We start from the raw sequence: 27756 nt of genomic DNA, 5'->3' as shown, positions 1-27756 counted from the left end.
TAGGTACTGAGATTAGAGGTTAACCATAGCTTTTAAGTTATTTAAAGGTTTTGATCTATTAATGGGATATATAGACTTCTGACTCCTGGTAGCAGTGATATTCTTGAGGTCAACATTTGTATTCTTGATTTTAAAAGTTGGCCATATAAAACAAAAGAAAGTAAATACTTTTAAGCTAATTTATTTTCAGATAACCACAAAACTGAAACAAAGAGGTAAAGTTAAACATAAAGCTTCACTTCCACCCCCACTATTACCCTTGCCAAGCCCAGAGATAAGTGCAATGAACAGATTGGTCTGTTAGTACCAACCTTTCCAAAAATGCTGTCCACGTGTCAGTAAGTATGCATGTATCTGTTTCTGCTTGCCCTCCAGCATTCTCAGTAATTTCACTTAATATATGTTGCACATTCTTCTGCATCTTCACACACATCTGCCCTTTTCTTTTTACTGGCCATGTAATGTTCCATTATATGGCTATACTATATTTATTTAAATAGTACCCCATTAATGAACATTTCGATTTTTTGCTTTTAACACAATATTACCATGAAGAGTTCTATATGTATATCTCGGGATACTTTTGCATAAGATAAATCCTAGCAGTGGAATTGCAGACTCAAAGGTTACGTTTAATTGATTTGCATTTTCTTGATTTTGAAATAAATTGAACATTTTCTCATATGTTTATTGGTCCAATTTATTTGTGTTTTGCTGAACTCACTGTTCATAAACTTCACCCTTTTTCTTATTAGTTTACTCATTTTTTTATATTGCCTTATTTATATCCCTGAATTCTCTGTATATGAAATTAGCTCTTTATCTCTGTATTGACAAATGTTTTCCAAACTTTTTCTTTGGTTTTTGTGTTATTTTATTTCTATTTGTTTATTGTTTTGCCATTTAATAGTGTTTGATTTCATATACTTAGGAAATTTTTTTACGTTAAATTGTATGGACTTTGTATTTTACATTTAAGCCTTTTCCACTTTAAGATTATTAAAATGTTATTCCTTAGTACTTTTATAGTATTGTTCAACATACTTAAAGAAGTGATTCATGTGGAATTAATTTGGTATATAAAGAGAAGTAGGGATCCAACTTTAGCTAGCTACTTGCCTGAAACACCATTTATTTGATAATACATGATTTTGTCCAGGAACTTGAAATGCTGTTTTGATTTGATAAATCTCTATATTTGTATATATAGAATTTTATAAAGTCCTTTGTGCCTTTTGGTCAGTTTCTATAATCTGCATTCTGTCTATGATATGTCTATATATAACTTCTGCCAGCACCAAACGGTTTCACTGTTGCAACTTATAAATTGCATTAATATCTGCTAGAGTAGTTCTTATTCTCCTTTCATAACTTACTGAATGTTATCACTTTCTTCCTAGACAAATTTTAGTATAATTTTGTCAAGTCATTTCTCCCCCTCTCCAAAACAAACTACCAAATACCATCTTGGAGTCACACTGAGAGAGAGAGAGAGAGAGAGAGAGAGTGTGTGTGTGTGCGTGTGTGTGTGTGCGTGCACGCATGTGTGAATAAACATGGGAGGAAAACATCTTTATTATTGTGTATCCAAGAATAAGACATGGATCTCCATCTTCAAATTTTCTTATTACCCTCAGTAGAGTGTTAGAGGTTTTATCATATAAACTGCCCATGTTGTTTGTTAAACTTATGTGCAAATTTCTTTTTTATTACACTTGTAAAACAGGTTTTTTTCTTTCACTTTTCAAGTTGATTATTGTGTTTATTAAATAAAGTTACTGGATATTACGTACTTGGGTTTCCCAGATACATCTCATCTGCAAATAATTTCTACCCTTTTTCTCCTACATTTGATGCTTCTTTCTCTTAAAAATTTATATTTTTTAAAAATATGACCTATTTTTTCATATTTATTTACATAATTTATGACCTAATAATCCTTATAAATTTCTTCTGCATCTGTGGTTATGTCCCTTTTTTATTTGTAATTCAAGAGATGTGTGTCTACTTGCCCTACCTACTACAGGAAAATAGTAAAGATACTCTTTGCTCAATATTATGATCTTTGAGATTAGGAAATTCTTCCTAATCTCTGAGAGTAGAATATGTAATTAATTTATATGCCTCGTAGTTGGGTCTTTGTTATTGTTACTGTTTTAACTTCTGCCCCCAATAGAAATGAAGACTTTTCTTCCTATCGGGCTTCTTTACCAAGATTATTAAGTAGTTACGTGTTACCTTTCTTCTAGGCTAAATAATTTTAGTTTTTTTTAATATAGCCTCATGGAACACAATTTTCTAAAATCTTTATATCCTCTTTTGGGATTTCTTCAAAAGATTAAACATTTAGGCTAAATTCTTAACATACCTCTTCTTCAGGGATCTTAGTCACAATTATTCACTTGTCTTTAAAAAATAGTAGTCTAGCCTTCAATATATTTTAAATAGCCAAAGTAATTTCATCCTCAGAACAAATAGTAGTATTCAGAACAGAAGAATAAGTCTCTCTTGTTTATATAGTTATCTTTATATATTCTGGGACAAAGAATTGTTGACAGTGTCATGGGTAGAAAATGTTTCATCAGCCTTGAGAATAAATTAAAGGCCACTGCATAGGATAATTAGGACCTGGGGCCTGGAGTTCCCTGTTTGTCCGGAAATGCTCTACTCCTTATTTTTTAATGAGTTGTGAGATTGACAAAAAAAGCATATGAGTAAGGCAGATAGGGAAATTCCAGGGAAGAGGCAGGGTGGAAGCTACTAGTAATTTATGTGATATGTATGTTTAAGTATGCATGTTTACATGTGTTGTACAGATGAGATCAAATACTAACATATTTTCGAAGATAAAATGAATGTGATAGTTTAATAGTAAACTTACTGGCTCCATTTAAACTTTATAAGCTATTAACAATATTTTCTACAATTCCAGCAGTAAAGATTGGTGTAGTTGCACTTGAGTAATCTTGAGTAAAGCAATGCAGATAGATGCTTTTAAAAAGGAAGCAGCAATTAATTTGTGAATATTCAATTTTCTGATGATATATTTACTATATAAATACGTTAATGACTTGCCCCATTGAGAAATCGTTTTAGAAGGTCATAAGGGATTACTTACATTACAATTGGATTAATTACTGATTTTCTCTCACCTTTTTTTAGGTCATAGAAAATGGAAGATTTGCAAAATACAAATATTTTACCCATGTCATGATCAACAAAACAGATATGTTAATGATAACCAAAAGGTAAGTTTCTTTCTCTAATGGAATTTGATAAGGGATTAACTGACAGCCCCTCCCCAAGTGAGCAGTTGTTACTCACCTTTTGTTCCAGATACTCTCCCTGACTCCTGCTAACTCTGGCCCTCTCGCTGTAAGCCTCGTACCTAAAACCTTACATCACTTCATGTTTAGCTTTGTGCTCAAATACAGGTAAATACATAGCCATGCACAGACATAATTGTAAATTAAATAATTTCGAATTCATTTGAACCAGTTTAGACTAACACAGGAATTTCAGTAAAACTGTTCTCTCAAGGGTAGGCAGTACTGTTCCATCTTCCCCTCTGAAAAAGTACACAATTTCAAATTAGCCCAGGAGTCAACAGTGTTCTCATGGTAACTCTCCATTAGCATACATATTGATGCACTCAGGTGAGTCGAGGTGTTAGCAGCGAAGTCGGCTCTCAGTTCTTGAGTTCGGCAAAGAAAGAATTTAGAGTTAAGAACTCTAGTTCAAGAGAAAGTTTATTTAGCGTGCAAAATTAAAGTACACTTAGAGAAGTTTTGAGCGGACTGCTCAGAGAGCTTACTTGGTCTGTTAGAGAGAAAGTCACAGGCAGAAGAAGTGAGCCAGCTGGGCTGCAGAGCCTCAGAAAACAAGTTACAGAGGCAAAAGAAGGGCCCTTAGCTATTAGGAGGAAAAAAACAGACACACGCCTGAAGAAGGAAGGTGTGGGCATGCTCTGGAAAGAAGGTGTACACTGGGTCCTTTGTTTTAAGGGTTTTTGTCTGTTTTCTAAAGGCACAAATTTTAGGGGAGGCCTCAGGGGAGGATCTCAATAGAATATTCATCAACTTTCCAGTTGTGTTCTTTAGTATGCTGATTCATCGAGTGAGCATATAGGGGCAGGTTCCTGGTCAGTGCTCGGGTAGGGGGTTATCGTCCTTGCATCTGGTCCTGATGCCAGCCCTGGCATTGCTCTGTCTGGCTTTGCTGCTTTGCTGAGCCTGGAGCTGAAACACAACTGAGGCCTAGATATTATCTCTAGTTTGACCAAAACTCTGTCTGTGTGGTCAACAGACCTGAGGCTTTCTTCCTAAGATTATTCCATACTGATCAGAACCTCATTGTCCTGAGGGTTTAATGCTTAGAAAAGTGGTCGTGGGAGAGAGAAGGAGGCAGGTGAGTCAGGGTGCTGGATGAGGCCAGTTTGCCTCAGCTGTCTGTCTCAGCTTCCCCATTCCACTTGCCAAGGAATTTTCCTGGCTTCTTACTATCCTGCCTCAGATACAACATTGAAGACAGGTCAATTTTTTATGTGGATGCTCCCAGCTACAGCCAAATTCTCAAATTTAGACTCTAGACAGACAGTTGAAGGACACGTGCAAAAATACGGTGTCATAGCCTCAGAAGGGCAGGCTTTTGCAGGAGTCACAGTTTTTTACTGAGGAAAAGAATGAGCAGGTGCAGTTTCAATACGGAGATTTCCGGGTGGCAGAGAGAGAAATTGTGGCTGAGGGGGGAGAGCTTATGGCTAAAAGGAAAGGAGTGGTCAGTACACCTGTGTGGTTTTGTTCATTATCGAAAAGGTGAAGTTATATAAGAATCTCGTTTGTTCAAGTTGACTATCGAACCTTTAATGTTTTTAATTTTAATAATTTCTGAGTCTAGAATTTATAGCACTGCCTTAAGTTTCTTATACAGAAAATTCACACAGTATTAAAAGCATGCATGTACAAGTCAGTCTTTGTCCCATCCCAGATGCCAGTTCCTCTTTTCTGCATCCAAGAAACAACTAGTTTCACTAGTTTCCTTTGAATACTTCCTGAAATATTCTATGCCTTTGCAAGCATATGTATTTTAATGTAAATGGACTCTATTATATATACACTGTACTTCGTTTTAATTTTTTTACTCTACATCTATGTCTTAATGATTATTCTTTGTCAGCAGTTGGAGATCTCTCTTAATTTGTAAAAGACTGCCTAATAATAATATTCATTCAATAGTAGGTACTGTAATTTACATCAAAAATTGTTCCTAAACCTTCGTAGCTGGCAGACAGTGCTTCAGCAGTTATTTTGTTCATAGCAATTTTCAATCATGTTGTTATCAACCCTCTTTCTCACTGACTAAAGGAAACGTGATTCATCGGAGTTAAAGAAGAGTCAGTTTATTAGTTTACAAATCTTGCAACATTTTTACATACATGATTCTTCTTTTTTAAATACATGACCTTATTTTGACATAGAACTCTTTAAATGAGGTTACATAAGCCTTGACAGAGTAAGGGAAGTAACTTAGTTGTAATTAATTGAAAGGTAATATTTATTCTCAGGATTTTTTTTCTTTCCAAGTCTCAGACTTCAGGGTAATAGGGTCTTTGAATAAGGAGAGGGAGTGCTAGGTACCAGCTGCGGGATTAGCCTACCTTGGATTATTCACGTTTGGAGATGTGCTAGAGGACCAGGAGGGTTTGTGCCACAGCCCCGTGATCCAGGATTAGTGAAAGAGGGTGTCAGAGACAGAAGACTGAGGTGAGAAATACTAAGTCCCGATTAGTTTTCTCTTCCATTCCAGTCAGGAGCCTGCTTTTTCTTTAACTCAGTTCCTTAACTTAATGTACAGGGTCCGGTGGAAGTAACGCCTGCTTGAGTGTGCTTGGTAGGGTTAATGTGGGTATAATAATTTATAGTTTTAATTTGAACATTTTACCTAAAATGTCACATGGTGTGCTTGAGTTTGATATTACCATGTTACAGAATTACATGCTTATGACTTTGTAATAAAATATTTTGTAATAAAACGGCATTATCCGTGCCATTACTGTATATGTAACTTAAAGAAACCTCCAGTTGCACTTACAATCAGTGTCTTTCTTGGGGAAGAAAGGCCTTTGAAGGGAGGATGAAATAGAATTACTGTAGACAGAACACATTTTCATCGCCTTATTTTTTTCCCTCAAAATTGGGGGGAGGGACCATAATTAATTTTAAAAGCCTCTTTCTGATGTAGGTTGGCAAACATATTACATGGAGTCTTAGTAATAAAAGCATTTATTCTACAGTATTAATTACATGAGAGGTCCCCAAAATATTGGTAGATAAATGGTTCTGCAAATTTTTCCTATTTCTTTTTTGTTAATTTTTATTGTTATTCAATTACAGTTGTATGCCTTTTCTCCCCATCCCTCCACCCCACCCCAACTGAACCCACCTCCCTCCCCCCTCCACCCTCCCCAATTTTTCCTATTTCTTATAAAGTACCTTTATACTTCATAACTACTTTATTTTTTAATGTAGTATGTTGTGCTGTAAATTCCCCACTAGCATTACTTAAGGTGCATCCCACAGATTTGGTTACGATGTATTTTTATTCTCATTCAGTTCAGAATAGTTTCTAATTTCTTTTGAGATTCTCTGATCCATGGATTATTTAGAAGTATGCTAATTTTCAAGCATTTAGAAATATTCTTATTTTTCTGTTATTGGTTTCTAGTTTAATTTCATTGTGATCTGAGAACAGACTTTGTAAGATTTCAGTTCTTTTAACTTCATTAAGGCTGTTTTTTTATGGTCTACCATAATCTTGGTGAATGTTCTGTGTACACTCGCGAAGAATGGGTATACAGATAGGATTGTGTCACTGGATATAAGTGCCTTGGTCTTTAAAGTGGGTTTTTCCCCTGCAGCGGTGTATTGTTTGTAACAAAAGGAACATTCGGGCAGCTTACCTGTGAGTGGCAGTACAGTTTTGATGAGTTTACCAAAGAGCCTTTCATTGTTCATGGGAGAAGACTGCGCATTGAGGCAAAGGTAAGTTGAATAGAGTTTTTTTTTAAACTTGGAACTGATACTCCGGTTTCTCTTCAGATCATATAAAAGTCTTGGAACTGACTGACACATTGAAATAGTCGTCTTTACTTCTGCAAGTGTCCTCCTTTGTGGATGCTGTTTTATCTTCATGTGGTTTTTGCACCTGCTGCCTCACTCAGGTTTAAGGAGAAAGCTAGGCTAAGGAAAAATGCGCTACTTCACTGTGCTGTTACATCGACTGCCACGTTCCTGGGTTCTTATTTTATGTTCAGTAGTAGAACCTTACTTTCCTCTTCACTACTTGCTGTACAACAAGAGAAAATCACTTGTATGTCTCAAACTCCCCAGCAGTACCCTGCAGAATGGTTTTCTTTGAAAATCTCACAAAAGCACACTTGAAAATGACAGCTGATAGTTGAGGGTTCTTTCTCTTTTTAAACGTATTATTTTATCTTCCCAATTCAGTTATAATTTGAAAGGCAGAGGCTTTTTTTCTTTCTGTTTTCATTACCAGCAACTAGCACAGTGCCCGGTACTTGAATGTTGATATAAAATACAGTGAATGTCTAGTCATTGGGTAAATCGGCAGACTCAGTATCCTTTGTAAGTGGTAATCATCGCACTAGGTCTTACAGGTTGCAGTTGTATGTAGGCATAGTAATATAGTAGGTATATGTGATAAAAGATAATGTTATTTGGCCTCAGGTATTTAACTAGTTACCTATGTACAGGGTCACTTTGGCACTGGCTGTATTAGCAAATACTCTGACTCAACCCAAGTAAGTTTTTTGTCATTTTTGTTATGTTTTGATTTTGAGGGATTTAATGGGCTCATGTAACTGAAAACTCTTAAGACCACATCTTGTAACTTAGATATGCTCAAATGATGTCATCGGCAATTATTCTCTCTCCCTTTCACCACATTCTCCCTTCGTTGCTGCCCTCATCTCCAGGTTCTCCTTTCCTCAGTGTTGGCTTCATTCTCAAGCAGGCTGTCTTGTGGTGACAGGATGACAGCAGAAGTTCCAGGCTCTTATCCTAGTAGCTCAGCCGAGTGAAATCTCACTCGGTCACCTTTGGCCACTTGCTTATTCCTGAATCAGTCAGTTTGGTCAGGGAGGGGTCCTGGGATCGCCATGGTGCTGCCAGGCATTGGAGTGAGAGAAGGTGAGAAGTAAGGGGACATTGGACACAGGCGGGCAGAATCAGCAGATACCTTCTGGGCATAACTGCCCTAGGCCTTATTTGTAACCAGCGAAGGCCATTTCTCCGATCTTATCCCTCATTCCAAACACATGGGGGTGGGGTAGGCTGGATATTAGCTCCAGGTGAACTCTTCCCTTCGAGAATTTCTCTGATTCACTCAGAAATTGAAAGACCCTGTGGTGAGCATATGAAGTAATGGATAATGGCTAGTAGCTTCTGATCTAGTCTTATCATTTTTCATGTTTTTTCTCTCCAAGGATAAACTTCTTATCTCCCTGATTTCTTCCTCTTCTACGTGTTCTTGAGACATTGTGTTAGCAGTCATCATTTTCTTTTCTTTTCTTTTCTTTTTAAAGATTTTATTTATTTTTAGAGAAAGGAAGGGAGAAAGAGAGGGAAAGGAACATCAGTGTGTGGTTGCCTCTTGAGCACCCCCTACTGGGGACCTGGCCCGCAACCCAGCCATGTGTCCTGCCTGGGAATTGAACTAAAGAGCTTCTGGTTCACAGGCCAGCACTCAATCCACTGAGCCACACCAGCCAGGGCCATCCTTTTCTTTTTAATAAATGAATCTGATTTTTCTGGAGTCTATATTTGCATGGAGATCGGAATGACTTACAGGAATTGTTAGATGGCTAAAAAACTCCATATTGCTTATTCTGTGACCCTACTCATAATTAATAGTGGGAGGCACCACCCTCTTCCTCAATAATCCATTCTTTCTATTTGTCCCTCTAATGTCCCTCTAATGTTTAATGTCCACCACTAGACAGTTCTCCCCACAACCGCTTAACAGAATACTGAAGGAGTGTAAAAAGTGGAAGACGGTCACATTAGGTCTAGGAACCAACCTGATTTCTTTGATCCTCAAGCTACATTCTTACTGGATGATTAAAATGTCAGAAGTTACATACATACATACAAACATACACACACCTCCATAAACACATGTGCATGTATATAAGTATGTACACAAATATGTATTATTATTTTTGAGCTGAAATCATCATTATTCCATGGCCGGATATCAGGAAGTATCTGAGAAGTTTTTTGAAGTGAAAAACAGTGGCCCTTCTCCCAAACCTGTCTCCTGTGCATCTTCTACGTAAACCCTGTATGGCTTTAGCAATAAAATCTCACCTAAAGCTCTAGGACTTAGGTTTAGTGACAATGGATGTGTTAGCATTTAGTCTTTTTTTTCAATTTGTGTTGGATTCTTCTTGGTTTCCCTCTCGGCTTTTTTAAAGGTGTTTAATTCGTGTAAAATGGACAGTTTAAGCACCGATTTCTGAAACTGTGTGCCGTTTCTTATGTTTCTGCAACCGGACTTTCATTTTAATGAAGTCACTTATTCTGTTTATAGGAACGAGTGAAGTCTGTATTCCACGCCAAAGAGTTTGGAAAAATAATTAACTTCAAGACCCCAGAGGATGCTAAGGTAAATATAATTTTTTACACAGACAGACAGCAGCTGCACTTTTCAAAGTTGTGAAAGTTGCACTGTTTTTTAAGGCAGATAAGTTTTGTTTGTTTTTAATTGTTTTTACGTTTTGACAGTTTTAATATATGTAACTAGACAATATTTCCCCAAAAGTACTTTTCATTAGATTGAATGTAACACATCCACTTGTCTTTAATATCAACTGGTTCCATCCTATTTCACATCCTAACTGTAATACTTTGTGAAAAAGTCAAACCAAAGAAATTATTTCATTCTCATGCTAATCTACCAGCTGTAGCAGGGAGAGGCTAGCCCCACATTGTAGATTTCTCTGCTATATAGCTATGGTGATTTTTTAAGTTTTTAAAGGTTTTATGTATTTATTTTTAGAGAGAGGGGAAGGGAGGGAGAAAGAGAGGGAGAGAAGCATCAATCAGTTGCCCCTCATACATGCCCCAAGCAGGGGGGACTGGGCCCACACCCAGGCACAGGCCCTGATGGGAATTGAACTGGAGACCCTTCACCTTGCAGGACAATACCCAACCGACAGAGCCACACCAGTCAGGTCTATGGTGATTTTTTTTTTAATTGCTATAACTTGGCACATTAAGAAAATGAGCCAAGCCTGTAGTCAGAAAATCTGGATTTGAATATTGGTTCTATTCCTACTTGACTGTAGGACCTTGGGGAAGTGATTTAACCTTAGTTTCCTTAAAATATGAATGATACGGATTTAAAAGCACTGGGGTTAATGGCAATTACCAGGATGTGCATTGTCAGGAAAAGGAGGACTGCAAACTGATTATCTACCTCATTAATCACAACTAAGATGCTGTTTCTGATACTGAATTGTCCTCACTGTGTCCTGAAACATATTTACTGAATCCCTCATACTGTGTTGTCCTGGCTGGGCATGACTGCTTCCCAGTTTACTTGTCACATCTGGAGCCCAAACCAGGAACGCTGGGTCGTTGAGTGTGGGCCACGCAGTTTTCCATCCAGACAGTGTGATGTGAGACAGCACCGGCGTTCTAACAGCAGAAAGCTGACAGGGGTAATGAAGTGACTGGAGCCTCGATAGGCTTGTTGCCTGCAACAGGAGAGAGTCTAGCGCATGATAATAGCATGCCTTTCGGGCCGTCTTCTTTCATGGTGCCGAAGGGCAGTACCACCTGTTTCAGTTTCTCTGTAATATGTTTCCCATTTAATCTCTGTCACTGCTTTATTTTATATGAAAAGGGTTGTTTTTAATCTCCTGCTCTGCCAGAAACATCCAGAGACGGCTGCTGAGCTCAGTTCTCTCTCTCTCCTTACCCTACCTACAGCTATTCCCACTAGGTTCTCCTTAAGTTAAAGAAACACAGATAACTCTGCCAAAGTTTATCCGAATGGGCGAATCCCAGTATCACCTCCAAGGCTTTTATCTGTCATGCAGGCCCAATGATGATAGACACTATTACAGAAAGGTTTGCGTTACATTTGCATTTTGTGTTTATAATTTCAAATCTTGTCAAAACAGAAAATGCTATAATATGAGAACAACTAAAAATGCTCAGGAATGTTGCTGTGCTACCACTAGCCGCTGTAGGGTATGTAATCACTGCTGTTCCATCAGGGGAATCCTGTACATGGGGTCATGAACGCTTGTGGTACGGGACTGGTATAGGTTGGAAAGAATTCTGTGTAGGTAATTTCCACGCTATGCTAGAGTTACTCAGTCTACTTGCCATAATACCCCATTTCTCAGCTTGGTTCGCTTTACTTTCATTATTCTGAACATGAACATTCAAGTCCAGTGACCTTAGGAAGACATTATTCTTACTGTTAAATAAAACTCAGTACCATTGACCCTGAGCCATGTCAGCCATTTATGTGAGTAAATGATCTCTTAGGCAGGATGAGTTTAATTACTGGCCATGAGTATACACCTACCTAAACTGGAAAGTCAGCTTTTAGATTTCTGTTCATTACATATTGAGTTTCATTGCAAGTTCATTGAAGTAAGCAATTACTGGTTTATTTCCTCACAACAGTGGATCCTCTCAAAGCTGGAAGAAGCAAGAGAACCTTCCCCGAGCCTCTGATGGAGAACACTGCCTGAAGACACACAGTAATTAATCGTTACAGTTGCCACTTTGTACCTTCCGAAACCTGTTTGGAAAGAATAGTGCAGAAGCAATTTCAAGTACATAAAAAAAAAATGTGTGTCAGTTAGAATCAAGTAAAACAGCTATGTGATTAAAATATTTCAACTCTTTGGGGCTCCATCTGGTTTTCTAACTTGAATCATGCATCAGGTTAAAATTCTAATTACTTTATAAAAGAAACATTTCTTTTATAAATCTTAAATATTTGCTCCAGATGATTCTCTGCGGTGGTGGAGAAATTACTCGTATTTAGCCTTCACATGGAGCTAAGTTTAATGTTCCTAGTTTACACTTTAAACCTTTCTCATGCTTACGTCTCACTCCCTGAATAAGTGATGGGAGTGATCACATCAGTGATCAAATCAAACATTGCCTCAGTGGTATCAAGAGAACTTTAGTGGTGGTTTCTTTAGAAACATGAAGTTCTTTTTACAGATAAATATTTTGGTATTATTTTCCTTATTTTTATAAAGAATGAGTTTGAACTATAATTCAAATACACAGCATGAATATAAAAAACAACCTTTTTATATATAATATACCACAAATTAAATAACCCTGTTCAAGCCTGCTCTGAAGAAGGGCTTGAAAGCTGAGCGTCGCACCGCACAAGAGGAAGCCCGTCCCGGAACTCTGAAGCCTTAGAGACGCCTTCTCAAGCCATGTCCACGGGATCCTCTCGGTTCACCCCAGTCACGTTTTTAATAGATCGCTGAACTTTGAAGTAGTGTTCCTGAGGCCTTAACAATACCAACTTTCCACTCGGTGGGAATATGAAATAAACAGAATTCCCACCACCTTAAATGGGAGTTACGCTTCAGAACAGAGAGCCCCTCCCCCAATAAATGTATGTGTCCTAAAGCGTACCCCAGTAACCTGTCCTGTCGGCAACAGACTGAGAGCTTCTGGTTTTCCTTTCTCTACAGTTGGTGAAATGAGAATCATTCTTTTAAATATATAGTTCATCAGAACAAAAACCACGGTGGCACAATAGTAAAAATAAGGTCATGGGTTCTTTTCTTTATGGGTTCTTTTCCTTGGTTTTGTTCAAAAACCTTAATATTAATGGACTTTCTCAAGTGAAAGGAGATGAATGTTGATTGTAAACCAGGAAGAAAATGATGCAGAGTCTTACTTAGTTATTAAACAATACAGAGTACTTGATGCATGTTGTATGTGCCATAAAGTTATTATAAACTGTTTTGGGGATTGGAGACTGTTTAGTAAATGGTTGTGAAATGTTCCTCAGATTCCTCAAACCCTTGCTTTGTTGTAAAAGTAAAATAAACGGCATGCCAGACTGTAATTATATTTCTTCCTGACCAAATTCTGCCACTCAATACTGTTGATTTTCCTATGATTATAAAGATACATTGTTTGCTGTCGATAGTTTCTCCTAGAATGTTTTTTCTTTGCCGAACATAAATTGAATCAAAAGATAACATATTTCAAATTACATGATACTGCGGGTTCCCTTGATGGCATTTGTTCAAAGTCATACATACGTTTTCTCTGTTGCTGAGCTCGTCCAGCTTTGTGTACATCACAGTTAAACCTGAGCGTACAGGTAGTCAGAAAACTCAGCAGATTGCCTTTGTCCGAAATGTTCCTTTACTGGATTTCCAATCAGTGCCAGTAGCCTAGTGCCTCCTTACCCACTCCCGTTTCATGGTTTTGTTCTCAGAAGAAAGTACAGGCCCGTAACTGCTTGGGTGTCCCAAGGCAAAGGGGAAAAGCCTAAAAGACTAGCGGAGAAATTCTAGTATCCTCCGGAGGCTAGCAGGGCAGGCCTTCTGACTCTTGCCCGTGCAGAGCCAGTATGCCCGTGCTTCCTGTTCCCTTACCAGTGAGAACCTAAAAATGTCTTTTCTTACTCTTTCTCTATCAGTCATCTGCCTGTCAACACCTGTCACGTCTTGTTTCTAAAGTAGACAGACTCACAACGTCGAGAGTGGTAGTTTTTCAGTTGTTCTAGGTTGTCTTCATCTTCTCAACAGAGAGTATCGGTAGAGCAGACGGGTATGTCTTTTTAGTGTTTTTAACATTTTACAATTATATATTTGATTCTGTATTCTTTTTTCTTAGATATCACAGAGTCCATAATCTTATTATAATGAAAACAATCTGCCCTGAGTTTTACTCAACTACATTTAATTTGAGAACTTGAAGCTCGTTGTTTGGTAGTTGCTGTGGAATGAGGTTCTGAGTGTTATGTCAGTTCCTAGTATTATTTGTTAGCTACAGCCCCAGGCCCTTACCTCCAGCACGGCACATATTCTGGGTTGTGATTATTGTATGACACCCAGGGCAGAGTAGAGTGTCTGTTCCCTGCCCGCGCTCCTCCGGAACACTACGATCATTAGAAATAGCAACTTTGATTTCAGGTAAAAAACGAAGCTTGTGATTTCTTCACATTAACAAAATACTCTCTGAACCAAAGAATGTGCATTCCCGCAGTGGCTTCCCTACTATAGCTATGTGTCGGCCGCTTCTTCTCTAGTGTCGGCAAGACTGTGGAGCTTTTCCCATCGCAGTTTAGTAGAACTGCATTCATTTCTGGCCCCTGAATAGTCATCACCAGTTGTGCACAGCCCTTCCCTGCACCTCTCTCCTCCGTAGTCCTAATGCATTCCAATGATCCTGTGGCCTTAAATAAGAAAGTTTGCTTAACTCTTTCTATCATAATTATTCCTCACATTTTTTCCTGATGGTAGCGGCCATAATATTTTCCCAGTGAATAAATACGCACCTATGGAACTATCCTGTAAATAGTGTTCTATTTCTGCCTGATTAAAGATGAAGCGCGTACGCAGTACTGACTTGTCTGCACCTTAGTTGCCCAGTCGCCAGCTGATCCTTCAGGCCAAGCCACAGCCCCTGTATGAGAAAGACTGGGAGAAGGTGCTGGGTCAGTTTGCCTGGAGGAGCTGAGAAGCGTGTGCTGAATACCCTGAAAGGGGAAGTAGCCACGTGGGATGGGGTGTTTTCGTGCCCCAGCCAGCACAATTCAGAGAAATCTGTTCGGGTTCCAGAGCCATTACCCTTTTTAAAAAATGGTTTTATTGATTTGTGAGAGAGGGAGAGAGAAGGAGAGGAAGGGAAAGGGAAAGAAACATCAACTTATTCCACCCATTTACACATTCATTGGTTGATTCTTGCATGTGCCCTGACCGGGGATCAAACCTATAACCTTGGCACTCTAACCAACTGAGCTACTTGGCCAGGGCCCAGAGGCATTATGTTTTACCTTTTCTCAAGATCAGCCACCACCCTCAAGTGTTTTTCAAACTGTAAGTCTTAACCCATTAGTGGGCCATGATATCAATTTAATAGTTCAATACCAGTACATTTTAAAAGTGGAACAGGAAAAAAAGAGAACAGTACAAGGAACAAGGTCAAATACTGTTTCGGTTAAATACTCTACATACTGTGTGTACTGAGTCACAATATAAAATGAATTGTGGTAAAAAACACAGAAACAAAAAACCCCGGAGACCTTGAGAGCCATTGCTGTCGGAGGCGTGGGCCAGCCAGGGAAGCTGAACCATTGTGGACTGGTGGGGCCTGACCTTAGGTAAGGAGCGGAGGTTACAACTCAGGGACACTTCAGATTGTGAGCACCATCTTTTTCTTTAGAGTGAGAAGACAGGATAGATGTTGTTTTGGTTTACAAAATGTTTTGCTTTCATGGTGTGTATCAGGTCTCACTGCTACCAGGTGTCAGTGGGACCAGAAAAAGCATAGAAAACTGAGATCCACAAACAGCACCCAAAGAAGGCCACAGGCTATCATTTACTTGATGTGTTTCAATCTCTCTCCCCCTAAGCATTTAACTAGGGTTGGGGACAGAAGTTCTCCTTTTAAGTAGGTTGCATTTGCTTCATATACCTTCCCATTCATCACACAGGTAGCGAAAGCCCTTAAAAACGGGGAGCTTATACATAGGCTACATTCTTGTAGGGCCACCGTACTCATTCACGGGAGGGCACTGTAAACATGCCAGTGCAGCTTAGCTGAAAATAATTGGATTTCCTCTTTTCTGCGGGATGCGTTAAAACCTGCATTTCTACTGCAGTATTCGATACAAAATTCATCCAGTCTGATCTTCTTCAGTGCTACCTTGTAATCACCTGTAGCTCCTTCACATACTCTCAAGGGGATCATTCACCCTCCTGCCCAATCCTTTGAAACTATACCGTACTGCTAATGCTAACCTAATCAAGTTGGCATCCATTAGTTTAAATTTTTATGGTTGTTCTTATCTACATTTTTGATAATTGGCCAAAACAGCTATTAGTGCAGACTTCTGTTCATGCTTTTCTTTCGCCACAGTTGGTGTAAAGCAGTACTTGTTTCAGGGCTGTTCTAGAAGCTGGTCAGCACACTACTGAGAGGATGCTGGGTCTTAAGTGTTTGCCACTTGCCCGTGAGTGAGTTCTGACTCCTGGCGACTCTGTGCACGAGCGAAGTCCACAGTGTCATGTCCTCGGCGGCCCTGCCCAGCTCCTGTAGACTCCTGCCGCGGGCTTCTTTTGTGGAGTCAGTCACCTCCTGTTTGGTTTTCTTCTTTTCCCGATGCCATCTACTTTTCCCAGTGTTTCTGTCGTTTCCAAAGAACTCTGCTTCCTCATGAGGCGCCCAAAGTAGGACAGTCCTACTTTATCACAAACTTCCTTCATGTTTTTTACTTGCAATGGTTTTTACTTTTTCTCCTCCTTTGTAAAATAAATTGTTTCATATCTTTTAAAGTTTTCCTTTAAAATTATAGATTAGTTCTTTTTAAAAAGCATTATGACATTTTCCAAGAAAAAATATTTTGGTTACCCACAGAGCTACATAAGAAGTGTAACTTCAAATTTTATAGCTTAATACGAGTGTATTTGGACATTTTTTACTTTATACAAATACAAACTAATTTGCATTGTAGTTTAGCCCCTGCTGTGATGGACATCTGGCAACCTGGAAATCCCTGGCACTGAGCACCCCTCCTTCAGGGTCGCTCTGACGCCTTCACGCTGTGTTCCTTCTCACAGCGTCCTTGTGACCAGAAGGCCGGTGAGAGCGGCCTGATCGAGCGTCTGACCATCAGAAACACTTAGAACAGAGCCCCTGGGAAAACCCCAGCGTTTTCCTGCGCCGTCGCGGCACCAGCATGCCGTCGGCTACCCACAAGTTCTGGGTTCGGGGACTGAAAACGTCCCAGTGAGAGTGCAGACTCCATTGAAATGTTGTCAGTGTCCATAATGTCATCTCCACACCCACAAACTATTAGAAGTTAATCTGGGGGTTGTTGCAAGGTCAGACAGATCGCTGCAGACCTTTTAAAGTGATCCTCTCTGTGTATGAATATATATTACATAGGGACATGACTTTTTCAGGGAATGTGCACTTTAAAGATACTTTCTTACTAATTTTTGTATTGACCAAAAGTGCTGCTCTGGAATGCTTACTCTTTGGTAAAAATACAGCTGTTGATGATGATAGTTTTTAAATATCGATTTCTGTATCACTGCAGTATTTCTTTCACTTTTGTGTCCCCTTCCTGTGGGCTCCTGGCCCAGTCGCCTGTTACACAGTTTCTGCCTTGCTTTTGTGTATTCTGATAGATGATTTATTAGCACAAATGTTTACAGTGAAGTTCTTCCTCTTGAAATTTACCTTAGTCTTCTTTTTTTTCCTGAAAATTGTTTGGCTGGGCTCGCTGATGACTACCTTTTCTAAATAATAATTATTTATTGCTATTGGTAGAATTAAATTGCTTGGTCAGATGATTGCCTGGTTTCATTATGTATGCCTTTTTCAAATAAATTCAGTCAAATAAAGATTTCTGATTTTCAGCCTGCCTCTGTTTTTAGTTAACTGAATTGAACTAGAAACATTACCAATGAACTTTCCCTCGCCCCTCTAACCTCTACCCTCTCTGAGGCCTAAATAAGTGTGGGTAGCTAACAGAGTACCCAAGATCCTGATTTCTCAGTCAAGGCAGCCAGCCGACAGCATTCCGGCCCACATGATCGCTGCTGACTAAAAGCTCGAGTGGTAATTCTTCTAAATTCTTAAGCAGCAAGACTGCCTGTCAGCCTCAGAAAACTGCAGATGGCTCATTTCCACAGTAAGTAAGTAACGAGTGTATAAAAGAAGGGCGAGGAGGGAATTTTCTCCTTGCAGGATTAATAGTGACAGAAATAGTAACTCACCTCTGACATGGGGAGTTCAGCCTTAAAACATGAGAAAATGCTTCACTACCTTTTGTTACGATTTATTTGACAGCCCTCCTGCAACAGAAGTGATTGAAAGCCATCATCTTCTTGCATGCGTTGTCAGCCAAAGGTAAATGAAAAATAACAATAAATCGGTGCTAGAAAGTAATTTTTTTAAATCCCACATTTTTTAATCCCCCTGACTACTGATTCTCTTGAATCCTTTTCCTAGTAGATGGGTAGGCAGAAGCAGTCCATGATATTTAATGCAGGGTGCCCACCCCCTTCCCAGGATTGTCCTGATTTTTGTTTGTTGTATTTCTTTTTTTTTAATTTTTATTGTTATTCAATTACAGTTGTATGCCTTTTCTCCCTATCCCTCCATCCCACCCCAGCTGAACCCACCTCCCTCCCCCACCTCCACCCTCCCCCTTGATTTTGTCGCTGTGTCCTTTATAGTAGTTCCTGTAATCCCCTCTCCTCACTGTCCCCTCCCCACTCCCCCCTGGCTATGGTTAGATTGTTCTTAACTTCAATAAGAGCTACTTCCCCATTTCTTTGTTCTCATGTAAATTTTCCTGGCTCTTTGTGGGCCTTTACTATTCCAGATAAATTTTTAATATCGGTTTCTCAGGTTCCGTAAAAACTGTTGCTTTTACATTCATCTCTCGAGTGAAAGTTACTTTATAAAGCTTAGTGTTGCTATGGTAGCTACAAGCATAATTCCTGTCTTCTCCAGCATTTATGCACTTTTCTTCGATAGCTTTACTCTTGGGGGTAGAAGCTGATGGTCCTGGCTGAGAGGAAGGCTCAGTACACTTACAGCGATGCTGACACGTCATTCCTCCCACAACATCACTAACTGGGAGCGTTCTGTAGACTGACTGGAGATAAGACGTGTCACACCTTAAATCCCTGAGTGATGTGCGTGTGTGTGAGTGTGTGAACGTGTGTGCGCACCTTCCAATACAAAGCAGGATAAGAGCATCTGGGGCCTTTACTTTGAAGTACCCTGCACTTCCCAGGTGATTCTGCTTCTGCTTCCTGAACCAGCTACTACGGGAATTCTAACCTACATGACGAATGAATGCAGATTGGCCTTGAAGATGAAGGGGAGCAGAATGTGCCACCCCAAAATACGCCTCTCGGGCATAAGGATTGTCTCGAGCTGATGATTTTTAAGAAACAGCAAACACAGGAAAAGCTCTAGAAACCTAGCAGAAGTTATCCTTTCATAAGGAGAATTTACATTTATAAGAGAAATCTCATTTGTAATCCCTCTCTGTACCTAAAAGAGGAGACTCAAAATGACAAGAAACTCTTATCAATGGAGAAGGATCCAACTTAAATCTGCGAAACAACCTTACTCTTGTTTACCGTGCTTTTTCTGGCAACCTCCCTTAACTGGTCTTTCCCACTTACCCTCCCCCGCCAACATCTGTCTTGTGTTTTTAGCTGAAGAAGGTATTTAAGGGGATGGCTTGGGCCGTATTCAGGGAGTTACTCAATTTTCCTGGTTGTCTCTCATGTACACAGGAGGTATTGATATATATACCTATATAACACAGGTATACATGTTATTAAACTTGCTTTTCTCCTCGTAATCTTTTATTATATAGGAGTGGGTCTCAGTCAAGAATCTAGAAGGGTGGAGGGAAAATAATTTTTCCCCATATACAGCTTGGCAACTCGTGATGGGACGTGCTGAGATACCCTTCTTGCTCTGGAGCCTGCAGACAGGATCCTGGAAAACTGACCAAAGCCGGCAAAGGTATGAACTGTTGCCCGTCAGCTCCCCCGAGTCTCTGTGCTGCCCAGTGCGGAGAGGAAGGGAAAACTCCACCTCTATGTTCCTTTCCATTATTTAGATTAGCAGGGAAAATATTCATATGGACTAGTTAAGAGATTCTGGAAAAGATTTCTATTAGTACTCTTGTTTTCCACTGATCCCCTTCCTCCCAGAGATGTTTTCTGTTGTCTTTTTGTATCATTTGTTATAAAGAGGAAAACCACAGACCAGACGAGATTTTTCCTCTCGTCTTATTCTGTGTCTTAAGAGCTTGGCTTTTTGACCAGTTCAAGAATACTCTGATCTCCACCAGCCGGAAGATGCAAGTGTGGGCTCGTCTCTGGCAGACTGACTAGGCTGAGAATCTGAGACACAGAGTGATAGCTGCATTCTCGTTGTCCCACAGTGCCAGCCCTCAGGAGTGTTTGTCTTATGGGGTCCCAGGCCATAAGGGGCCTTTTGGTCCCTGGGAGTGAACTCTCTGGATCTTGTGAAGGCCGCACCTTTCGCAACTTCTTTAGGGATGCCTCTCATGTCCATGGCTGAGTCATAAAAAAGTTTCTTGGTTTGAGTTGCTATTGGAATTAATTTACCATTGAAGATCCTACTCAAAAATTGGCCAGACAATGGATCCTTTAAATTGAAATAACATCGATAGTTAAAAAAATTTTTAGAGAGCTCACTTCCTAAACGTTTTTCTTATTGGCACCTATGGAATGATCAAATTGAAAAGGGGACATGGAAGAGCATGGCATCCGGCCTTAGGGACTCTTAACAAGATGAAACTACAAAGCCCTTTTTACCTACACTCTCAGGAGACCCTACCAGATTGAGAACGGAGAAAGACCGGTGCGCATGCACAACCCCTCTCCCGGGAGCTCGGGGGTGTTCATCCCACCCACAGTTACACTGCAGCTATCGGACAAGCCAGGCAGCTCCTCGGGAAATGCCCTTCCAGAGGGCACAGATGAGCCCAGTTTCTCCCACCCCTCCTACAAATAACCAGGAAGTGGACCAGCTGGAAGCCAATGTTCTGGGACTGACAGAAGCAATAATAGAGGCTTTCCCCCTAAAGTGAGTCTGTCCAAGGTTGAATTTGTTTGCTCAGAAAGGAGAGCATATGAAGGCCTTTCCTGAACACTTTATACAGACTTTACAAAGACATACTGCATGAAACCCTGAAATTTCAGAGCATAGGATCAGAATCCCTCGATTTCTGTCTCGGTTGGGATGGAAATCTTCTCCCTAATGTAAAGAAACAAGTAGAAGATAATGCAGTTGGACGGGCAGGTCAGCCCCGTGATATCATTCAGGCTCACTCTTCGGGGCATTGGAAACAGCTGTATTTGCCTTACACATCTTTCCCAAACCAGAAGTGCAGTTCTCCTAGCAGTGCAAAGTCCGCCTGTCCCCCAATCCCCAAAGCTCCCCTCTTCATCTCAAGATGTTACAGACATTGAAAAAATTGGGACACCGCTGACAGAACTGTTCGGCAGTTAAGAAGAGGAAACAATTAGAGCAATGACCCTAGATATCTGATAATAGGCAAATACACCCAAAGCTCCTTGGAGGAAACTTGGATACTTTCTGTGTGCCTTTGAGACTTAAATTTTCTGCCCCCGTTGTTAGCACTTTCAAGCCATCTCTGGGTAATGCACACTTTAAAGAGATGATTCTCATCAGAAGTGGAAAAGGAGCTATTTAGAAATTGGGCAGAAGAAAACGTGTCTTCTCCGTAAATATATGTAAAGAAGTTTGAACCCTTTGAGCAGGTAAATTTAACTTAGTCCATCTGCCAGAAACACAATTTGGATCCAGCTGTTTTTTATAAGCTGGTGAGTTTTGTATTACTATACCTGATTCATGGCCAAAACTTTGACCTGTAGCTACAAGGTCTCTGTTTTGCATGTCTGTGTATGTCTATGAGTCTATATGTATGTTGTAGACGCGTGATATTTTTCCACCTCCAGATGGTATGGCCAAAGTTAATTTGTAACAGAGCTCTATTCAATTGGCTTTAAAAGGTGTGCGTATACCCCGGCAGGTGTGGCTCAGTTGTTTGGAGCATTACCCCATACCCCAAAGACTAAGGGTTCAGTCCCCAGTTAGGCAAGTGCGAGAGGTGGCCTATCAACGTTTCTCTCTCTCATTGATGTTTCTCTCCCTCTCTTTCTCCCTCCTTTCCCCTCTCTCTAACACACCCTCTCTCCCCTTCCTCTCTCTCTAACAGCAACGAAAAAATATCCTCAGGTGAGGATTAAAAAAAATTTTTTAATGTGTGCTTATATAAAATAAGTATTTCTAGACTCTTAGAAATATGGAAACTAATTCAAATATTCCTTAATTTCACATGATCTGGGGAAATAGTAAAAGTTTAAGTCAGTTTAAAATAGACATGTGTTCAGAGTTGTCAGAATTAAGATATAGTGCAGACATGCTTTATTAGTCAAACGGGTTCAAGTTTCTCTGTTACAAAATTTGTCAGCAAAAAAAAATAACAGGATGATGGTAACTTTGTTTAATGTTTCATGAAATTTTCAACAGTAATCTAAACACAATTTTTAAGAATAAGTGAATTAAATAGATGTAAGTCCAATGAATTTTTAAACAATTATGAAGTTTTATAACATGCCTGCTGTAAAGTAGCTTCCAAGTCTTTTTGGTAACATGAAACCTTAAAATTTTGCCAAGTTAAATGATGGAAATTCATTCAATATTTAGATCATTTTCAAATATGATAAAATACTGAAAACATGAATTACTGAATTTAGTTTTACCTACTCTTGGCTTCTTGTTACAGAAAAACTAAACATATCTTGTGCTACATTGAAAACTTGTACTACACAAAAGCATAATCTTTTTATGAAATTACCAAATTTGCTACTCTACATAATGCTAGTGTGTAGCAGTTCGAGATTGCTTACTTCTCAGTTTTCCATAGATATTAAGGTTTCAAAGGTTAGGAATCCTAATCATTATACGTAACGAAATGTAGAAATAGTAAGGGAAACATCTCTGTACACGGGAAGTAAGATGTGTTCTTGGTTAAGAAAAGATTAGAGGCAGGAAGATGCATTTTTGTTAAGGGAAAGTAATTTTTCCTAAAGTACAGCCAGTTGTTTCAAAACTGCGAAGAGGAGAATAAAGGACAAAATAATGGCTATAGAAAGTGGGGAAGTGAGACACAGAGGGAATCTTGGGTAATTAAGGTAGCTAAAATGGAATGAATTATTATGAGGGCTCAAATGGAAGCTTTAATATCAATAGTGTACTTACATAAAACTGAAACTTAACTTTTCTTTTCATCTCGGATTTTCTTGGACTGTTAGTATGTCCCTAATAAAAGATTATGAAGGTTTTTCTTTACCCTTTTAAGTAATCCTCCTAAAAGGCAAAGATTTTATTTTACTAAAACAATTGTGTGTGTCATGTTATCTTTATCATCAGATGTTTGATTACTTAAGAAAACCAAGTCTTCTCAATATTAAGAGCTAAGTTTTGCTTACAACTGTATAAATTTCTGTATCTGCCTTTAAAGTCTTGTATTGTCACTTTGGTTAAATGGGTAATTAAGTATTGTTTCATAATGATCTGTGGTCCTGTTTTATCAAATGTCCAAAACTTTTGCTATTTTGGAAAAACCTTTGAAAATCAAATTCTAAATTAAGCCTATTTGAACTTGAACTAACTTGGAATATTTCAGAGGACCTCTAGAACATATCAAGATTTCTCTCTCCTTGTAAAAAGAGATATTAATTAAACTAATTAAGTTTTTATTATATTACATGGGAAGGATTGACAAATAAGTAATGCCAAAATTTTTTTATAGGTTGTATTTGTATGGATACATGTTACTGTGTTTCAGAATTTGTATGAAATTCCTGGAAACCTGATGTGTCCTAGTATAATCTTATCACTTATAACTAATTGTCTTAAAATGTATGTCACAGGAACAACCAAATGTCCTTGTTGGTTGCATTATAATGGGCTCTCAATAGACCTTTAACCATGACCATTCTCTCTTGTCATCTACAGAAACTGTTTTGCTTTTGCAAAAGTGCCCCATCATCAGGGAGACTCAGGGAAAGGACTCTGAAGAGTGTGGGTTCGGGTTAACTCGCAGATCATACCATTGGACTGGGTGAGAATAAACCAGGAAAATTCTAAGGAAAAAATGGATTCGTAAAACTGCTAACTTAAGATCAAGATCAACAAGTATTATCTGGGACCCAAAGAATTTGTTATCTGGGACTCAGTGAAATACTAAGGAAGATTATTATTTTTATAACATTTTTTATGTGTTGTTTTTCCAGATTTAAGGAACTCTTTTCTCTTAAAGTGCCTGTGAATCACAGCAATTTGGTAAGTGTACCTTTGTGAACAAGATGAAACAATCCCTCTTTTCCCTACCTTCTTCCTGCAGAACTTGGAAGTTCGGGCTACCCTTGTTTTCACGACAACATAGGTATTTGCATAAGTTCAAGAAGATCTGTTCTCCTTGTAACAGGACACAATTGGAAACACTGGTTTCATTACCAAGACTTTGACTGGAAAGTCACAGGAGACTGTGCAAAGAATCATGTATGACCAGCTTTAAGGAGTTCTACTAAAGCCCCTTGGGAAAGCCACCTGGCACCTTGCTTACAGGGTTCCTGGCAGCCTTACTGGGTTTGAAGGTCACTTCTCGGCACATGCAGGAGTCTCGGGATATGTGGGGGACCTTGACTGAGAAGAGGTCCAAACAGACACAGGTATTGCAGGCCAAGTGTGAGGGCAAGACCTTGGCTCGGATTCTTAGCTGGGACAGGCGTTGAGAAGCCCAACCTGAGATTGCTCATGAAAACTTCCAGCAAAGCAGATTCCAGCAGATCCTGTGTCTGGTCGGTCCCTGTCCTGGCTGCACTTACGCCAATAATCAGGCCAAGTTTATTGAGACTGCATGTATTTTGAAAACAGTTTTACTATAATTATCTTTGGTGAAAAGTGGGATGAGAGAAAAATGATGCTAAAGTAGCAACTATAATGCATCTTGAGGCTGATTCTAGTCCTGTTAATTGTGTGAGGTTTCATTTTCAACCTATAAACTGGACTGGATCCCGAATTCTTCTAATATCCTCAAATAATCTGGCTTCAACTCTCCAAACTAATGTTCCCATTTTCCCCCAACTGTTTTCACTTGGAATCAATAAGAACACATCTCATGAAATTACTAGAAATCTTATATGTCCTGATACGTTATCACCTGTAGTTCTAGTTATCTGAAAAGGTACGTCACAGAAATAACCAAATTTGTCTGTCAACTGCCTTATAACGAACTCTCGTCAAATCTTGAACCATTGCCATTTTTAAGCCTTTTTCACTTACAGAAGTTATTATGTTGTTTTTGCAAAGGAGTTTCCCAAACCCCTGCACAGAATGTGAACATGTTGATACAACTTCAGCTAAGTGGCCACAGTTGCTCCTGTCCAGACACTTCCTGCCTGTGTTGCCCGGGCCTCTGAGACGGTTTACCTGAGCACCCAGTAAGTCAGACACACAGCCTTCAACTTTGTGTTCCCTCGTTTCCATAGAAACGCCTCTTTTTACTTATCTGATTGCTCCCACCATACAGGCCTAACCTTGGGAGCCCACCTGCAATACCACCTCCTGAAATGAGAAATGCATGTTTAACTGAACTGACCTGTTTCAAGATTGAGAGACTGGTGCAGGGAAGTAGCACAGCTGTCTATCAACTCAGCTTCTGGACTGTGAAATGCCCATGATGTTTCAAAGGTAAGACTGGGGGGGAGCAGAATACACCACCCCAAAATATGCCTCTTTGGTATAAGGATTTTTTTGAGCTGATTATTTTTAAGAAATAGCAGACACAGGAAAAGTTGTGAAAATGTAGAGTAGTGACCCTTTCATAAGGGAAACTTAAAATTATAACAGAAATCTCCCCATTTGTAAAGGTGTTTCTCTCTCTGAACCTGGAAGAGGATGGTAACTGCATCAGAAGTCTTATCAATCAGAAAGGCTCCAACTTAAATCTACAAAACAGCCTTACCCTTCTTCACTGTGCTTTTCCTGGTAACCTCCCGTAACTGGCCTCTCCCACTCCCCACCCAACATAATGTGATGGCTTGGGCGGCTTCGCAGAGGTACTCAGTGTTCCTGGGTGTCTCCCACGGATACAGGGGGCCTGCACATTCTTAACCTTTTGTGTTCCTCCTGTTAATCTCTTTGACTCCAGGAACAGGGCTCAGCCAAGGACCGAAAAGGGAAGGGTAAAATTGTTCTTCCTCTCCTATAAGGACATTTAGAAAGTTTCTCAGTAGTTAGCTGTTGAAGTTACAGCATTTCTCTTTTTAGGAGCAGAACCATAAATCCACCGTGAGCTTAAAGAAACACATCGTCCAGTGCTAACGGCAGGATGGTATATTTGCAGCCTCCTCAGACAAGCACCGAGCACGTGGTTCTCAAAGGGCACGTTGTGGTGGCCAGCGGAACCCCGGCAGGGTTACATCGTGTTTCTTAAACAGCTGTGGCTTTCAGCCATTCCGTAAGTGTGTGTGTGACCTGGTCACATACACCGGAACACACGCACGCATGTTGTTCAACAATGTAACACCGCACGTGCTCTCTGGAGCCAGTGTGCCTTGTGTCGACTTGGGCTTTGTGGTGGTCAAACTGGCAAAACCAAAAGGAGTGGACTGACATAGTCTTTAGTGTGACTTAGAAAGCTAACACAGAAAAGAACCATTTTTTAAAATCTTTGGTGGCATGTTAAAGGCATCATACTTTTCAGCATAAAAAGAGAAAAACAAAAATGCCTCAAAATTACAAGATTTAATAAAAAGCTTAAAACAACTTTTTTTTAAAAAGCCACCCCCGCTAATCCTAGAGGTCTCAAGCCATGATACCTAAAATTAATAGGCCCCATTGTGATTTTCTCATGGCTGTTAAACACACTTAAATTTAATTTAAAAAGAAACCGCAAATCAGAGTGGCTTTTGAATATTCTATAAAACCTCAAGTTCAAAAATTACACAACACCTTACAGCCAAAAGTCAAGAAAAGAAATATAAAGACAATTTGGGAATAAAGACATTTTAAAAGCTTTGTTAACCTCCAGTATCTTACAAGCTCCACCACCCCTCTCTGTCCCTGCGGCCTGCAGGCGGACCTGGCACTGCCCGCGGGGCGGGGCAGCTGGTGCCGGAAGCACCGGGACAGAAAACACGGACCCGCCAGCCCGGCGCTCCAGTCCCGGGAGGAGCGGAAGCAGCTTTCACACCAGGTTGAACTCCTTCAGGTTTAGCTGTAGGATGGTGTCTTTGACAGCGGCGAACACGAAGCGGATGTTCTCCGTGTCCGTCGCACACGTGAAGTGGGAGTAGATGACTTTCTCTTTGTCCGGGTTCTGGTCTTGATAAAGCTTCAGGATAAAGTCTTTGGCAGCGTTAACGTCCTGCTTTGGGCCTGGGCACAAGGGCAGTGAGAGGAATAAGGAAGGAAGATACCAGCTCACCACCAGGTACCCCCCAGATGGGTTCCAATGTCCCCTTGTTCTTATTTGGGACCTTCTTTAAGCTGTCTTATTTCTAGAAAATACTTTACCTGGGGCATTATTTTTTATTATCTCTCATTATGAACCTGTAAAAGAGTATTTTAAAGTGTCTACTGGTATCTAAAAATTGTACTTTAAGGCAGTTGGTTGAAAATAGTGACCCATTTAACTTTCTGACCTGGACCACTTTTGAAGAGAGGTAATTCCTACTCAGACAGAACTGAGCTAGGAGAGGGAAAAAGATGAGTATGGGAGCTAGCATTACTAGCCGCCCAAGCCTGATTGTAAAGCTTGTGGGCTCCTATATTACATGGCCAACGCAGTTAATAAAAGTAAAAGGCAAAGCGCTAAAACACCACCACTCTAAATATCAATGTCAAACTT

At 39.7% G+C, this 27756-nt stretch overlaps 2 protein-coding genes across 4 annotated transcripts in view; one reads left to right on the top strand and one right to left on the bottom strand.

Annotated features, from left to right (window-relative positions):
* The window catches only part of VPS13A (vacuolar protein sorting 13 homolog A), a 204021-nt gene extending 186350 nt beyond the window's left edge, over window positions 1-17671 (top strand). The window contains exons 69-72 of one of the 2 annotated variants that reach the window (XM_024555661.4): window positions 3163-3248; window positions 6917-7040; window positions 9610-9684; window positions 11721-17671. In XM_024555661.4, the coding sequence (XP_024411429.2) occupies window positions 3163-3248; window positions 6917-7040; window positions 9610-9684; window positions 11721-11771 (336 nt within the window). In that variant the 3' untranslated portion in view covers window positions 11772-17671. Of the gene's footprint in view, window positions 1-3162; window positions 3249-6916; window positions 7041-9609; window positions 9685-11720 lie in introns of those variants that run through there. The other variant, XR_008426793.2, reaches the window with a different exon arrangement.
* A 4391-nt stretch (window positions 17672-22062) lies between these two features.
* GNA14 (G protein subunit alpha 14) overlaps window positions 22063-27756 on the bottom strand; it is a 164000-nt gene continuing 158306 nt past the window's right edge. For both annotated transcript variants that reach the window (XM_024555678.4, XM_045191614.2), the window contains exon 7: window positions 22063-27284. In XM_024555678.4, the coding sequence (XP_024411446.1) occupies window positions 27094-27284 (191 nt within the window). In that variant the 3' untranslated portion in view covers window positions 22063-27093. The remainder of the gene's footprint in view (window positions 27285-27756) is intronic.

Source organism: Desmodus rotundus, chromosome 1 (assembly GCF_022682495.2).
Source record: "Desmodus rotundus isolate HL8 chromosome 1, HLdesRot8A.1, whole genome shotgun sequence".
NCBI lineage: Eukaryota > Metazoa > Chordata > Mammalia > Chiroptera > Phyllostomidae > Desmodus > Desmodus rotundus.
Note: the sequence above shows the minus strand (reverse complement) of the source record. Positions and strands in the feature narration are given on the sequence as shown.